This window comes from Echinops telfairi, unplaced genomic scaffold (assembly GCF_000313985.2).
Source record: "Echinops telfairi isolate 266 unplaced genomic scaffold, ASM31398v2 ScPeMD7_23;HRSCAF=83, whole genome shotgun sequence".
NCBI lineage: Eukaryota > Metazoa > Chordata > Mammalia > Afrosoricida > Tenrecidae > Echinops > Echinops telfairi.
The window spans coordinates 54,287,585-54,303,711 of record NW_022103920.1 but is presented as its reverse complement, the minus strand read 5'-3'; the positions used below and the strand labels follow the sequence as shown (position 1 = coordinate 54,303,711).

Here is a 16,127-nt window from a genome sequence, read left to right as displayed (position 1 = left end):
AATGATGTACAAATGCGCTTTACACAATTGATGTGTGTATGGATTGCGATAACAGTTGTATGAGCCCCTAATAAAATGTTTTTTAAAAAAACAAAAAACTTTCATGCATAAGAATACATGTTAAGTCAGGTAAGCTTTTTTTTTTCTTGGATAATAATTTTATTGAAGGTAAGTATTCTTTTTGCTCCGGTAAGAGTTCATGTAAGAGATATGCCAAACTGAGCAAGGAGAATGGAGGGTCTCCTGCCGAAATACACATGCCTTTCCAGAGAAAGGCACGACTCACACCGATTGGCAACTCCTGGTTTTGTTCAACGTGCACACACCTCCCGGAAGAGCACAGAGGGACAAGTTCTAGGATTAGCCAGGCTCAGGCCTGTCTTCCTGTTTTCTTTGGTGTATAATCATGGGCAGACTACAAGCCTTAGAAGTCTTTGTTCTCCTGCATTTAGGTAGGAAGAATTATTGTAATCAGATCTCTAAAAAGATTGTTGTAAGGGTCATAAACTATAATGCATGGGGTTCGCCTAGCCACTAATCTATGTTAGATATGATTTTTGAGATTAGATTACGATCACACAGCCTTAACAATTTAATTAATTATAGTTTCCTGCCAATTGGTCATCAATCAATAGATTTTTACCTTGCACTTTTTACAACAAAGGCCATCACTGCACTGCGAGTCTTGAGTCAAGGTGCATTTCTTACAACATTCTGCTCCTTCAAGGACACATTCCTAAGGAACATAAGCATTTTTAAAGTATCAGAAAACGGTATCATTTCCAAATGTACCAGCATGGCTTCTAAAATAAATTCACGGCCTCACAAAATTAGGCTTTATTCTGCAAATCCTTCAACATGTCCATAAACAACAAACAGTCCCTCTGTGTATCTCACCATGCAGACTTGGGAATACCCTGAGCTAAGGACACAGCATCATCCAAGCAACCAGACCTACCGTGGGGGTCCCACAGTCACACTCCTCTCCGGTTTCAATGAAGCCATTGCCGCACTCTGGGGGATCCAGAAGCTGTGGGAAGTAAACCAAAAGGGGAGTAAAAGACTGAGAAGCCAATATCAAAGCCTTTATAAATGACCTGAAGCACCCTATCTATATGAACTTCAAAAAGTTTGCGGAAAATATGGTTGGAAGACCATGGAATTTTCCCATGAACATCTCTGAAGTCCCCTTGTATGGAAACATACTTGCCAGCCATTCCAAAATATATTTTTTTTATTTTTCTAAACTAGGAAAAGTAGGTTTCTAACAGAAGTGTCTCCTTCTGTTTCTCTTTCATATTGCATCATATATACATAGATAGCATACATACCAATTAGGGCCAATCTAACCTCTGACTAAAACCAAGGCCCAGAAATTCCAAAAATTTCATTTTGAACTAGAAGCAAGAGATTTGGAGACAGAACATCTAGAAGCAATTCTTGGTTCAATTGCTTATCTTGGGCAGCTCACCTTCTTGGATTCTGAATGTTTAATATCTAAGCAGGAATAATGGCATTATTAGTTACCCTCCTACATCACAGGATTGTTGTGGGTTCAAGTTCAATCATCTTTGTAAAGCCATTAAAAAAAAAACTATTTCGTCTTGTGAAACTAGAGGGTTATTTCAGAAACAAAGAGGAAAGTATCACAAGAAATAATAAATCTGTTGATTTGGTTCAAATAAAATACAGCTCCTCCTACTAACATAACACACTAACACAGCTAACAGCACTCATCATTTGCCCAAATAATGAAGCCATTAGTTGGCTTCACGTGAGAGGACCTTTTAAGAGTCTTGATCTTACTCTTTAACGACCCATACATTTTATTACCTTTTGATTACAATTCATCCTGTGATGTAGTAAGTAAAATGTATAGCAGAAAATAGCTATCGTGTCCCAGCTACATACTATACGTTCAGAAGTTAATCAATGCTTCTTTGTAGACACACGCCTTTTCGTAACTAACTGAAGGGGAACAGCAAAGCAGAATGAAGAAAACAACAACAGCAACAAAACCCTCTTGATTGCAATTCCACATCTTTAGGTTCCATTTTCAGTTAAAAGAATGATCATAATTGAGGTAGTTTTGAAAGCCAAAGTGAAACTGATCCATATGAAAATGCACTTATTCTCTGAGGCTGGGCTCAGAATCTTCATTTAATTTGGTAAAAAGACTGGAATTACTATACAATTACAGCAGCAGTAATTCTATTTAAAACCAACTTCTGTGGCTTTATTTTTTACTTTTCAATGTAATAGGATAACATTTTCTAAATTTCGCCAGAGTGAACAGAGACTGAAACTGGGTGACGACAAAGACAATACCATATATTTCTGATATATACACAAGCATGCAATAATTCACAGAACAAGAAAAAAGCATCCTACTTTATGTGCAAATATAGAAGAAAGATATGCCTTCTAAACAGTAACCAGCGAAGAGTCTCTGACAAAGTTTAAGAACAGAAAGACTTTCTTCTGTGCTATTCTAACAAGACTTGGTTTTCACATAAAAAAGTACTTGTAATTCAAATCATGCATAAAAGCGATATTGTTCATTCTGCAAGGCTGTGTGTGGTAGGTGAGGGAGGACATGCCCCCATTCTACCAGGAATCGCTGTGACCGGATACCTACAGGGAAAAAATCTATAGAAAAGGAAGGCAAAATGACAACATGTTTTCAAGCGAACCTTGACTCATCATTGGTCCACGTACAAATCAAATGGAAAATTTCCAGGAAGCAAATGCTCTTATTTCTATTTACTTTCCATTTTTATCAATCAATACAGTCCAAAATGCCCAACATTAATAGTGACTTTGAAATTGAGCTACTTGGCATATCTAAAATGTGACATATAGGTAACATTCAAGGGCTATTTCTTATAGGACCCAATAGTTGAAATTTTAGACTTAAAATACAATTTACCCCAATTATCATTGAATTCATTCCAACTCAAAACCAACCCAATATATAATTTCTTAAACTGTAAATATTTAAGGAAACAGACACTCTCACCTTTCTCCCATGTAATATTATACTTACTACCATCGAGTCAATCCTGATTCATAGAGAGCCTAGAGGACAGAGTAGAACTGTCCCTGTGGGTTTCAGAGACGAGTAGAAAGCATCTTCGTTCCCCCAGTGTGGCTGGTGGTTTCAAAATGCTTACCTTTCGGCTAGCAGGCCAACACATAATCCACTATGGCACCAGGCTCTGTATAATACTGTAGAGCAGAAGTCTCAACCTGTGGGTCTCGACCCCTTTGGGGGTCAAACGACTCTTTCACCCGATTCATAACAGTAGCAAAATTACAGTCATGAAGTAGCAATGAAAATAATTTTATGGTTGGGGGGGTCACCACAACATGAGGAACTGTATTAAAGGGTCGCGGCATTAGGAAGGTTGAGAACCACTACGGAGGGATTAATAACAAATGACAATGTTCACACATATTACCTTAGAGGGCTTGTTGAAAAGGCAGGCACCACCTCCACTATTCAAGAACTCATGATACTCTTCAATATTACATTGGGTGAACTTTTTAGGAAGATAATAGCTACGGGAAAAGAAAATCAATAGTTAAGCATAATGTTAATCTTCCTTGTATGTATGATTGTCTTCAAATTGTACATACTAAAACTGCACATTTTCTTAAAATTAAAGACTAAACCCATATTAGGTAGACTTCTATTAAATCCATACGGTTTTATTCAATCTGGCTATTGATAAATTCTTCAATTGGTGAGTCATGGTGCTTATGGCTTCTTCACTATTTGCATACATATTCAAATGAAGTACATACATACATTCCTGTCACCTAAACAAAGGAGAGTTAGGATCAATGTGTTTCGTAAGGAGTCTTGTATAAATAATAAAACTGAATGGGAACACAAACTGAAGCACATTCTCCAAACAGCTGATCTATAATCTTACACTGTGACAAGGTCATAAACGTCTAAAAAAGAGTCAGGACCTGCTTCAGACATTAGTAGACCAATGTCTAGTAGACCAACGAGACATAAAAACTAAATATGATACCTGAATCTCAACCTTTGCTAAAATAACAATATTGACATAGTGAACAAAACCTTGAATGAGGCTTAAGTATTGAATGACTTTACTAGTTGTGTTGAGATTATGTAAGAGATTGTCCTTAAATGTCAGACATACACACTGAGATGCTTGGGGATGATGGGCACCAAGTTAGCACCTTACTCTCAAGTAATTCACAGAGGCAAGAAGTCCATTATACTCTTATTGCAACTTAGCTTCTAGTTTGAAATTGTTTCAAATTTTACAAGAAACATACCTACCACAAAACAGACTAATAAACTTGCATTAAGAAACTCACAAGGAAGAGAGGAGCCAGTCAGGGTGCAGTATAGCACCAACGAAACACACAACTTTCCTCTAGTTCTTAATGTTTCCTCGCCCCACCCACCCCCTCCACTATCATGACCCCAACTCTACCTTACAAATCCGGCAAGACCAGAGCATGTACACTGGTACAGATAAGAGCTTCCAACACAGGGAAACCAGGACAGATAAGCCCCTCAGGACCAATAATGAGTAGTAATACAAGGAGGGTAGGAGGAAGGTGGTGTGAGAAAGGGGGAACCAATCACAATCATTGACATATAATATCCCCCTCCCCAAGGGGACAGGCCACAGAAAAGTGGCTAAAAGGAAACAGCAGTAGGTGTAAGACATGAAAATAATAATAATTTATAAATTATCAAAGGTTCATGAGGGAGGGAGGGAAAAAAATGAGGAGCTGATACCAAAGGCTCAAGTAGAAGGAAAATGTTTTCAAAATGATGATGGCAACATATGTACAAATGTACTTGACACAATAGATGGATGTATGGGTTGTAGTAAGAGCTGTAAGAGCCCCCAGTAAAATTATTTTTTTTTAAAATAGATACTCTCAAAGGGGAGATTATCTATACATAGGTCTAATAATTCTACTTTATGAGACTTTTCTTAAAGGAAAAATTAGCTATGTTAACAAATACATATGAACAAACATTTTAAATGAACATAATTTATAACAGCAAAACATAACATTAATGTTCAAAAGTAAGAGAGCTGTTAACAGTTGTATATTAACAAAATAAAACACCAAGGTGTTAAGAAAATTTAAACACTCATAAAATGTTATTATATAATGTGAAGTAAAAAATACATAAACCTAAAGCCACCTTTCACCATCAATGACATCCCAATTAAAAAGAAAACAGAAAATAATAAATGCTAGAGAGGATGTGGAGAGACTAGGACCCTCATCCATTGCTGGTGGGTCTGTAAATATGTAAAGCATTGTGGAAAGCGATCTGATGCCATCTCAAAAACCAACTAGAACTAGAAATTCCATAGCCCAGCAATCCCTCAGCCGAGTGTATACCCTACAGAAGTAAGATACAGAGTAAGACCTGACATATGCCGTCCCATGTTCATCACAGTGCTCTTCACATTAGGAAGACGTTGGAAACAGCCTAAATGCCCACCAGTAGATAAATGAATAATCTTTGGTACATGCACACGATGGAATACTATGCATGGTCAAACAGCAATGATGAAGTCATGAAGTACTTCATGACATGGATGGACCTGGAAACCATTAGGCTGAGTGAAGTTAGTCAATTACAAAAGAACAAATATTGTATGAGACCACTACTATACGAATAAGAACCAAGTCAAAGACTTGTGTGCAAAAGTGAACAGGTTTTAGAAGTTACTAAGGAGGGGGATTGGCCAAGAGAAGGAAGATGAAACAAGAGTAGAGGGTTGACAGGTGTTGACTTGTGTTAAAGAGAGGGTAGAGAACCGTAAGAGAGAGAAGAGATGGTGGCAGGAGTGGGTAGCAATAATATAGAGGGGTTGATGAGTAGCATGCAGAGTAGATAGCCTAAAACGTAACACACACACACACACACACACACACACACACACGCAAATGGATAAATCAATACATAGCCCAAATAATCCAAGATTTATAACAACAAAAATAATAATGGATTGAGAAAAATATATTTAAATACAGGTGTAAACATATTTTAACACCAGCTATGGTTATCACTGAGGCCCTGGTGGCATAGTGGGTTATGAGTTGAGTTTCTAATCTCAAGGTTAGCAGTTCAAAACCATCAATCACTCCATAGGAGTGATTCTACAGAATTGATTTTATGTCAGTGAGTTTGAGTGAAATGGTTTTCATTGGGCGGTAAGAAAAGAGGCAGTAAAAATTTCATTTCCTATATTTTTCAAAATTGTCTTACATTGTTTTTGGTTTTTTTTAAAGAGAAAAGAAACAGTTACAATAAAAATGGCTGATTTATTTAGTCGATCCTTCAGCCTGTAAGAACTAAGTTCATTTATATCCCTAATTCTTGTTAAAACAATGATTAATGCTTTGTGAAACATGAATGGTATTTAGAATAATTAAACTAAAAACAAAACCAACTCACTTCCATTGAGTTGATGCTGATTCATAGCAACCCTGTAAGCCCGGATAGAACTACCCCTCAAAGTTCCCTAGACTGTAACTCTGCACCAACAAAGCCCGTCTTTCTCCTGTGGAGTGGCTGGTGGATTCAGCCTGCTCACCTTGTGGGGTTAGCAGCCCAACAGGTGACCACTGCGCCACCAGGACTCTTTAAAACGATTATTCATCCTTTTCATTCCAAACTCTCTACATAAAGCTGCTCTAGTATAAAGAATTTGGAGTTTAAATTGTTTGAACTACTTTAGTTCTTCCCTTGCCTAAACAAGCCATAAATTTGATGTGTGTGTGTGAAAAGTTTCTTATATGGATTATTTCCTTTTTCCTTTACAATGCCTGCACTCTGGCCAATGTTTTGGTTTTTTTAAATCATTTTATTGGGGGCTCTTACAGCTCTTATCACAACCTCCATCCATCCATCCATCCATCCATCGTGTCAAGCACATTTGTACACATGATGCCATCAAGTTCAAAGCCTGGCCAGTGTTTTTAACACCTTCCACTCTGATCCATCCATATGTCTTTGACAAATTGTGGAATTTTTAAATGGCATTTAGGCCTGAGAAGGCTTTGTACTGCCAAAGTAAAAAATAAATCAAATATTAACCTCTTAACACTGGACCCTTAGAAGTCCAACCATCGTTCAGGCTCCTGCCCACTATACAAAATGGAAACTCACTCTGTTCTCCCAGTCACAGGAAACTCAACTCCCTTGCAGGGAAATATAATTATATCTGAATGGTTGACAATAGTGAATTGCTTTCCTCTTAATCTGATGTCTGTCCATAATTTCTGCACTCAGTTCTGTGCTTTAACTCTATCAAGTGGGACTTTTTCCTCTACTACAACACAATCCCTCAAATTCCTGAAGGCAAATACCATGTCTCTCCCAGCCTCTGACAACAGCTTCATCTGCACAAGATAACAGATCTATTTTACTCAACGCATTCTTCAATTTTTTATTTTTCTATTTTTCAATAGGACTAATGATATTCATTTCAACAGTTTCTTCCGAAGGTTTAGCAATACAAAGGCACCTCAGAAAGTAGAAATGGGAGGAAATGTACCCCGGGGAATGAAATTCCCATAATTAGGGGCTACTAGGTGATATTTAAGCAATGATCAACTTATAGTACTCTATTAATATTTTATATAAAGGGATTTTTCTTTTTTCTTAAATCATTTTTGTATAGGGATTTTTAAAATCATCTTACTGGAGGCTCTAACAGCTCTTTTAACAATCCACACATCCATTGTATCAAGCACATTTGTACATATGTTGCCAGCACCTTTTCAAAACATTTTCTTTCTACTTGAGCCCTTGGTATCAGCTCATCCTTTTCCCTCCCACCTTCCCATACCACCACCACGAACCCTTGACAAATTATAAATTATTATTACTTTTATATCTTATACCATTCATAAAGGGATTTTTGTCTTGCATGCATCCATTTAATGTAAGGAGGGCGCTGTAGTGCAAACCATCATATTATAATTCTGTGAGTAACCATTTGATTTGATTTGATATAATGGTTAATGCTATGGAGAGTGTCTATAAAATTTTGCTAAAAGGTGATTAGAATAGTCAGATATAACAGGCTTAAAATGGCAATAATCGCTAGAATAAATTTTAGTAGTTGTCGAAAAGTTACAACTACAGAGGCCTTCATACGTTTTCTTATTACTAAAGATGATTAGGTTCCAAAGACCAGGTCTCAAAATCCGACTGCCATTAAGTCAATTCCAACTCGTAGCAACCTGACAGTATGGGGCAGAAGTGTCCCACAGACCAGGTAGTTACAGTGTTCTTTTCAATATTGTTTCAGACCATTCATTTGTCTAGGCTTTGTTTGTTTTTCAATTTTATTTTAAATAGATAATCACAGAAATAATGACGCAGCTAAAATGTACAAAAATGTACCTCACTGGATTGAGCCCAGAGAGGGATAACTCCTCTGAGGAGGGGGAGGCTTGAAAGAGGCAAAGCTATTCAGCTGTGTGGCGGGAGGTTCCCATGGCTTGACCACTTCACCTTCTTCCTGCGCTGGCACATGGTGAGACTTGTCCAGCTGCCTCCAAGACTCCACTTCCTGCTAGCCCTCCCTATGTTCCTGATCCTGGAGCCCCCTCTGCCCTGGGAGCTGGCCAGTCAGCAAGACTACAGGTTTCCTGCCTGGCGTCTACCTGACACTATACCATGACGCTTCTGGCCAGGTTCAGCTTCTTTTGAGCTCTCATTATAGTTGCACATTTTCCCAAACACCCTCTCCAATTGTCTCTGCTCTTCCTGTGTGACCCTAAAGGACAGGATAGAACTGTCCCTGTGAGTTTTTGAGACAGTAACTGGTTACGGGCGTAGAAAGTCCCATCTTCCTTCCATATTCTATCTTAGTGTCATATTCAGAGGGAGACAACAGCATAGCAGGGAAAAGAACAGTGAATTATTTTCAAGTAGAAATGACTTACCCAGTATCTCCCATTATACATCCAGACCACGTGTCCTCACATTTACACTCTCCTAAAAGAAAAGGAAACGCAGGACCTTTTACCATAGTGTTAACAGATGCATTGAAGTATTTGCCAGGTTAACAAAAATCTACACTTTGCTCTTTAATGACCTTATTAACTGTGATATCTGCTTCCTAATTTTCCCTACAATTAAATATTTTTATGTAATACAAAACAACCAAAATATACTTTGACCTTATCAAGATTGTGTATGTTCCTCAAATACTATCTCCTGTTATTTTAAAGAGTGGCCATATTTTAAAAGTATTCACTTAGCATAGTTTAAATACAATGTAATTAGATAGCAATGTAATATTGAACTACACAGGAACTGATATCAATTTCATGGCCTGTTATAAAAGTTGTTGCAATTTCTGGTTCATTTTTAAGTCTCTACACTAGGGCTACTTCAAGAAAGCAGTATAATATAGTGCCGAAGCAGATTCAAATCAGAAAGAGCCTGGGTTTGAATCCTGAGTCTGCCCTCTCTGCACATCTTTTACTACCAACCAAAGTCTTTTAATCAAGCAACTGAACAAAAGAATCACATCCTTAAAAAATATTTTATAGTCTAGTTTACATACAACTAAGCTATAGATGCATGGATTAAAACTTACCACTGGCTAACTTTGTTTTGTCTGAGATAATACCAATATTATGGGCCAAGGACTGGGCAAGTGTAACTGCCATTAAGTCAGTTTTACCAAACTGAAAAACAAAAATAAAATACATGTAAGAGAAAGGTGGGTTTTCCGCCCGCCCCCCACCAAACCCCATTGGTCCAAAGAAAATGTCACAATATAATTTAAAGTATTTATTTCTAAGCATTTTCTTTAGAAGAAGCTAAGCACACAGTAATAAATGCACCTGGGTTTGTTAGCTCATAGTGGGAAGACTAGAAGGCATCTACTTTGGGGTTTGGAAACTATTTATGAATGCAAATTTTAACTGTGACATTCCAGAAAAACGTAATACTTCTGTATAATTGAGTTAGAGTCCTTCTGATAAAACTAACTAAAAATGAATATGTGAATTATCTGGAACTTGTTCATCTGTGTGTTTCCTTATACTCTTGAAATTTCTCCAAAAAGCTAATAGGATGAGGTAGCAGCAAAATTCAGTGATGATATATGGCCAATAGAAACTTGAGAAGAACTGGGGTTTTTTTTCAATACAGACTCTCCCAAAGATTCCATTATTTTACTTTCGATCCACTTTGGAAGGCTTGCTGTCTTTAGTGAGTGTATTCTAGGTCTAGAAGGAAACCCTAAAGCTAGTATATGTTTTCTTTCCAAATCTAGTAAGTACTGAGAAAGAAAGAAAAGTTCCTATCGGTTTGTTATACTTCAGGGAATTACCGTATATACTCGAGTATAAGGTGGCCCAAATATCAGCCGAGCCACCTAATTTTACCACAAAAACTTCATTAAAATGTGTTGAAAACTTCAGCTTATATATGAGTATGTACGGTATTCAATTCTCTGAAGAATCAGTAAACGTGATAAGGCCTTATTTCCAATGAATGTAAAAATAACGACGCTATACGTCTTTCGTGGAAATTATTTTAAATAGAGCATGAGCAGACTTATCAGACTTTATCTTCCATTATTTCCCTGTTTTGTCCTCTAATCATTTAGGGTAATCATATTGATTGTTATTAAAAACCATCTAACATCTGGACTATGTAGAACACCGAGAACGTATTTCTTAAGTATTAGGAAAGCATTTCTAGCCATCATACCACTGTGGACTGTATAGATGTTCACACCTACTTCATTCACGCCTCCTCCTTTCAGCAATGAGCATATCCCACCAATATAAGCTGCCCCGCTCCGGCTACTCTCAAATTGACTCCCCCTTTTAGAAAAGGAAATGAAAAAATGCTTACTGCTCACAGTACAAACACCATAGCACCTCGCATGATTAGTTTATTTGCTTATTTACTACATTTATTTGCATCTTACACATCAAATGTCTACTCTGTATGCTCCCGACTTAAAGGAGGAATGTTAACGCTTTTACACACATACATAAAGAGAAAGAGTTGTGAGATATTCCGCCACATGAGCACTAAGTGTCTTAAATAGAAGCAGACCTACTAAAATGGAAACACTGATATGACACACTCTCAAAAGGATGCAACAGCACATCTGTGCCATTTCTGCCAAGTACGTATAGCTTGAATCTCACAGTGAGAAAACATCACCCGACGTTAGCACAAAGAGCAACATCCTACAAAGTAACTGCCCTTTGTTCTTCACGAACGTTAAATGCAGTGTAGAAAAGGCAGGCCGAGGTAACCTTTCAGATGAAAGGAGACTAAAGAGAGATGACAATTAACTGTAATGTAGGCTCTGGATTGGATCCTGGATGGAGGAGTGGGGGAGTAGCTATAAGAATATCTAGACAACTGATACAATTTGAATATGGATTAGAAAAAAATATGGTATCAACGTTTAATTTTCTAGTTTTCATAATTGTACTGTGGTTATGTATGGAACACTGCTGATGTGCTTACTCATTGGGCTACTAACTACAAGGTCAGTAGTTCAAAACTACCAGCAGCTCCTTGGGAGAAAAACCAGAGCTTTCTACTCCTGTAATGAGTTACCGTCTCAGAAACTCACAGGGGCAGTTCTACCCTGTCCTATAGGTACAGTATGAGTCAGCATCAAATCGATGGCAGTGAGGTGAGGTACGGTGGTTACATAGGGTGTTCTTAATCTTAGGACATACAAGTATGTCTCCAATTAACAGCCAGATGGCAAAAAAGTAGTTAGACAGTTGGATGTATGGATAGATGGATGGCTGGATGGACGGACGGAGGGTGCGTGGGTGAAAAGGGTGGGATGGAACAAAGGTGAAAGAATGCAGGAACAAACAGGACAAAGTACAGCCAATTGATGAGTGTGGGTACAGCATATATTATATCCTTGTAGCATTCTTGCCAGTTTTCTATAAATTTGGAATTATAGAAAAATACAAAGTTAATAAATACTGTCGTTTGCTTCCATTTATAAGCATTTTCAACATTTCTGACTTTGGACAAAAACTTTTAACATCTACTATAAAAAGCTTTCTATGCCATCAAATATGTATGAATTACCCAAAAAAGAATACAAAAATGAGAGAGAAACATAAATAAATAAATAAATCCCAGTAATACTAAGTTGGTTCTAATATTTAGAACCAAAATAAAGGGTCAGTTAATATTTCAAAGACAGTAACTTTAAGGAATAAAATTAATGTGTTATTTGGAAAATTAGCAGTATTTTCACTTTGTAAATGCTCGATGAAATCTCTTAAAATTTAAATGAAATTTTCATGCAATAGCACACCTTAAAATTAAACCTCTTTAAAACAATCTATCGTTATAAATGTCTTCCAAACATATTTGCCATGTCAAATCCTAATTGTAGCAGGGAAAAGCTACATGTCATTCACAGGAAATAGAACATTCAGCATGCAACCAAAGAAATAACAAATCATTACAAAGAGTTACGTACGAAAAAAGGTGAACTGCATCACTTTTCTCTTTGATAAAATCCCTCCTGTATTTCATAAACTCACGTAGGGTGATCAATGGATTTTCAGATATGACGAACTTGTTGTCACTTGCCCAGGTTTCCATGGCAACCAATACTATCCTTGTCTTAAGTTGGTCTTTATAGATCTAGTATATTAACAAAATGAACATACCAGTTGTATACGAGGTAAAAAATCAAGTTATTTGTGAACAGGAATAAAAAAGTTCCTTTCTTTTATGGAAATTGGGTTCTAATTAAAGGTAAGAAATTCAATTATTCTTTTTTCATATATAAATCATTTTATTGGGGGCTGGTAAAACTCTTTTTATCACAATCCATACAGTCATCCATTGTGTCAAGCCTATTCGTACATTTGTTGCCATCATCATTCTAGAAATTCAATTATTCTCAAGGGGGAACATTCTTTCTCTAACTTCCATGCACTTCTCTCGAGCAATAAAGAGTTAAATTATTCACCAAGGAACTCCACAAATAGACACTAAATAGGAACAAAAGATCTTGTATTGGCAAATCTGGCACTCTTACTCCAGGATGCCTCTGAGCCCACTTTCCGGCACCCTAAACAAAGAACGCATGCATTCTTGAGTTCTCCTAGCAAAGACTGGAACCATGAGGCGTCTCCAAGGGAATAATTACCTAAACACTTCTAAGGAAATCATTAATTGCATACTGACTGCCCTGATTAATATTCACTGGCAGTGTGTTGTCAAGGAGCTGGGAACAATGGGATTACTTATATCATGCCACACGTTGGGCCCTCTTTTGAAAAGGGCACAACTGTGGTACCTCTTCTCTATTGTCAGAAGTCTACAAGACCATTTTAGCTAGAGGCTATGGTTCAACAGCTGTCTTCTCCCATGTGATAAACACAGGAAGGTATTCCAGGCATCTCTCTGTGGGTAACTTTGACCATTTCCTTTCATCACCTTGCCAGTCAGAGATCGAAGTCAATCAAGTCCACTGCAAGGTGACTAGGCACTTAAAAGAGCATCTTGGCTAACGTGGAATTCAGAGCAGTGAAAGTGTAAGATCTATCTCCTTGGTGATACCAAGGTCTAACACTTTTTCTTACGGGGATAATGAATCAGATTGATACTTACTAAATCGGCCATGTTCACCACAGATTTCGCATAGGTATTTGTATGTACAACTGACAACCGATGCTTTTTAAACTGAAAGTAAAGGAAAACAAGTGAAGTGCTTCCAAAGACATCAGGTAATAAACTTCACAGCAAAGAAAATATGGTTACGTTGAAACATCCCTAAGGCTTTCTTTAAAACTGCTAAAATTTGAGGTCTCAATTGCCTCAACTGTGAGCTGAAATGGAAGCCATTCCAAACTGCAAGCATTTCACAGACTTATTTCTATCAAGAATATTACTTCAAATGATAAAACTGCAAGGTGTGTGAGGCTGGATTTTCTAGTGACACAAAACAACGATCACACAGGCAACCAATACATAAGAGTTATCGATGGGAAAAAAGGATTATGAGCATTGCTAAAATTATAAACATTTATAAGTTTTATAAGACTTATTATCAATAAAAAGTCCTGTGATGAGGGTCACAAAAGGTGGCTCACACTTATCTTTTGTTTAGCCTCAAAGGTATTTCAAAATTCTGAAACTGTCATGTACCATCGGGTTTCAGTTTCACTTACAACAGCCTGTGTGCATCCTCGTTCGCCCTACGCCCCACCCCTCCCTAGTGTGTTAAAATCGAACTGCTTCATGTGCATGATCTAACCCATGGTCCAAAATAGATGTTCCCTTATTCTTCTTGGATGAAAAACCCAGAGAATGGTAGCCTTCCTTAGATTCAAGTAGGCAGAAAGATGAAACTTTATCTGGCCCTGAAAACAAAGAATTTTTACTTGTATTTGTTTTGGGGTTTTTTGTATTTTTTTAAATTATTTTTTATTAGGGGCTCTTACAGTTCTTTTAACATTCCATATTATCAATTGTATCAAGCATATTTGTATATATGTTGACATCATCATTTCCCAAACATTTTCTACTTGAGCCCTTGGTATCAGCTCTGGTTTTTTTCCCCTCCCCTTCCCCACCCTCATGAATCTTTGGTCAATTATATATTGTCATTATTATTTCGTATCTTACACTGTCCATTGTCTCCCTTAACCCACATTTCTGTGATTTGCCCCCTTCATGGGGGGGCTATATATCCAACCTTGTGATGGGTTCCCTTTTTTCTCCTTCCCCATCCCTAACCATCCTCCTTCCCTCACGATATCGCTACTCCCACTACTGTTCCTAAGGGGTTTATCTTTCTTGAATTCCATGTGTCGAGAGCTCTTATCCGTACCAAAGTGTGTTCTCCAGTCTAGCCAGACATGTAAGTTAGAACTGGGTCATGGTAGTGGGGGAGGGGAAGGGGGGCAGGGACGGGAAGAGGAAGCATTCAGGAACTAGAAAAAAAAAGGGATTTGTCAGTGCTATATTATACCTTGGTTGAATCATCCCTTCTTGAAAACCCTTCTGTGGGGCATATCCAATTGTCTACAGATGGGCTTTGGGTCTCCATTCCAACCTCTCGTTTGCATCAATATACTTGTTAATTTTGGATCTTTTGATACTTCATGATCACACAGGCTGGTGTGCTTCTTCCATGTGGGCTTATTTGCTTCTCTGCTAGATGGCTGCTTTTTTAACCTCAAGCCTATAAAACTCTAGATGCTATATCTTTTGATAGCGGGCACTATCTGCTCTCTTCACTACATTTGCTTATGCAACCATTTTGTCTTCAGCGATTGTGTTTGAAAGGTGAGTATCAGAGAGTGCCAGGTTATCAGAACAAAGTGTTCTTATGTTAAGGGCGGCCTTGAGTAGAGGCCCAAAATCCATCTGCTATCTTAATACTTAACATATAAATATATGTATGTTGGTCTCTATGCCTTTCATTATAAATTAGTATATTTACATATATACATGCCTATAGCTATACCTCTATAAATAGCTTTTGCCTCCTATTTCTTTCCTCTATTTCCTTTCACCTTCCCCCTATCCCACTATCATGCTCACCCTCCACTCGGCTCTCAGTAATTCCTCTCAGATACATTGCACTTGATTAAACCCCACCAAGCATTATATGCCCTCCTCGCCATCAATTTTAGATAGCTTGTTGTTCCCTTATCAAATAATTTTTATAGGAAACAACACAGAAACAATGATTGCATGATTATTATTACTCATGATACTATTAGGCGTAATAATCCTTAAGGATATTGATATTATTCATTTTAACCATACATAAATAAATGACATTTTTTCCTTCAAGTGAATCAAAGTAAATAAAAATGCACCTTACGTCTGAAATAAAATAAAATGTATTGAGGTGCACCGCATAACAGACTTACTTAAATTTCTAGTTACGAGAGAGAATTCTAATTGCTGTGCTGTGAATATAAGCACACTGACTGCAACACGTCCATGAATTGAATACAGAGACTCTAGGTGAAAATAATTAACTCAGTAAGAAGAAAGGAGTTTGGCAAGTTTTTATCCTAAGAATCTTTAGAGCTTGGCTCTATGAGAAGTGCATACGGTT

The 16,127-nt window shown here is 37.4% G+C and overlaps 1 protein-coding gene across 13 annotated transcripts in view; it reads right to left on the bottom strand.

Moving 5' to 3' along the window:
- The window catches only part of ADAM22 (ADAM metallopeptidase domain 22), a 278,417-nt gene that overhangs the window by 53,370 nt on the left and 208,920 nt on the right, over positions 1–16,127 (bottom strand). For all 13 annotated transcript variants that reach the window (XM_030885248.2, XM_030885251.2, XM_045289018.1 and 10 more), the window contains exons 10-17: positions 13,664–13,735; positions 12,522–12,688; positions 10,788–10,872; positions 9,633–9,723; positions 8,974–9,025; positions 3,462–3,561; positions 959–1,030; positions 644–736 (exon numbers count right to left, since the gene is read on the bottom strand). In XM_030885248.2, coding sequence (XP_030741108.1) covers positions 644–736; positions 959–1,030; positions 3,462–3,561; positions 8,974–9,025; positions 9,633–9,723; positions 10,788–10,872; positions 12,522–12,688; positions 13,664–13,735 — 732 coding nt within the window. The remainder of the gene's footprint in view (positions 1–643; positions 737–958; positions 1,031–3,461; positions 3,562–8,973; positions 9,026–9,632; positions 9,724–10,787; positions 10,873–12,521; positions 12,689–13,663; positions 13,736–16,127) is intronic.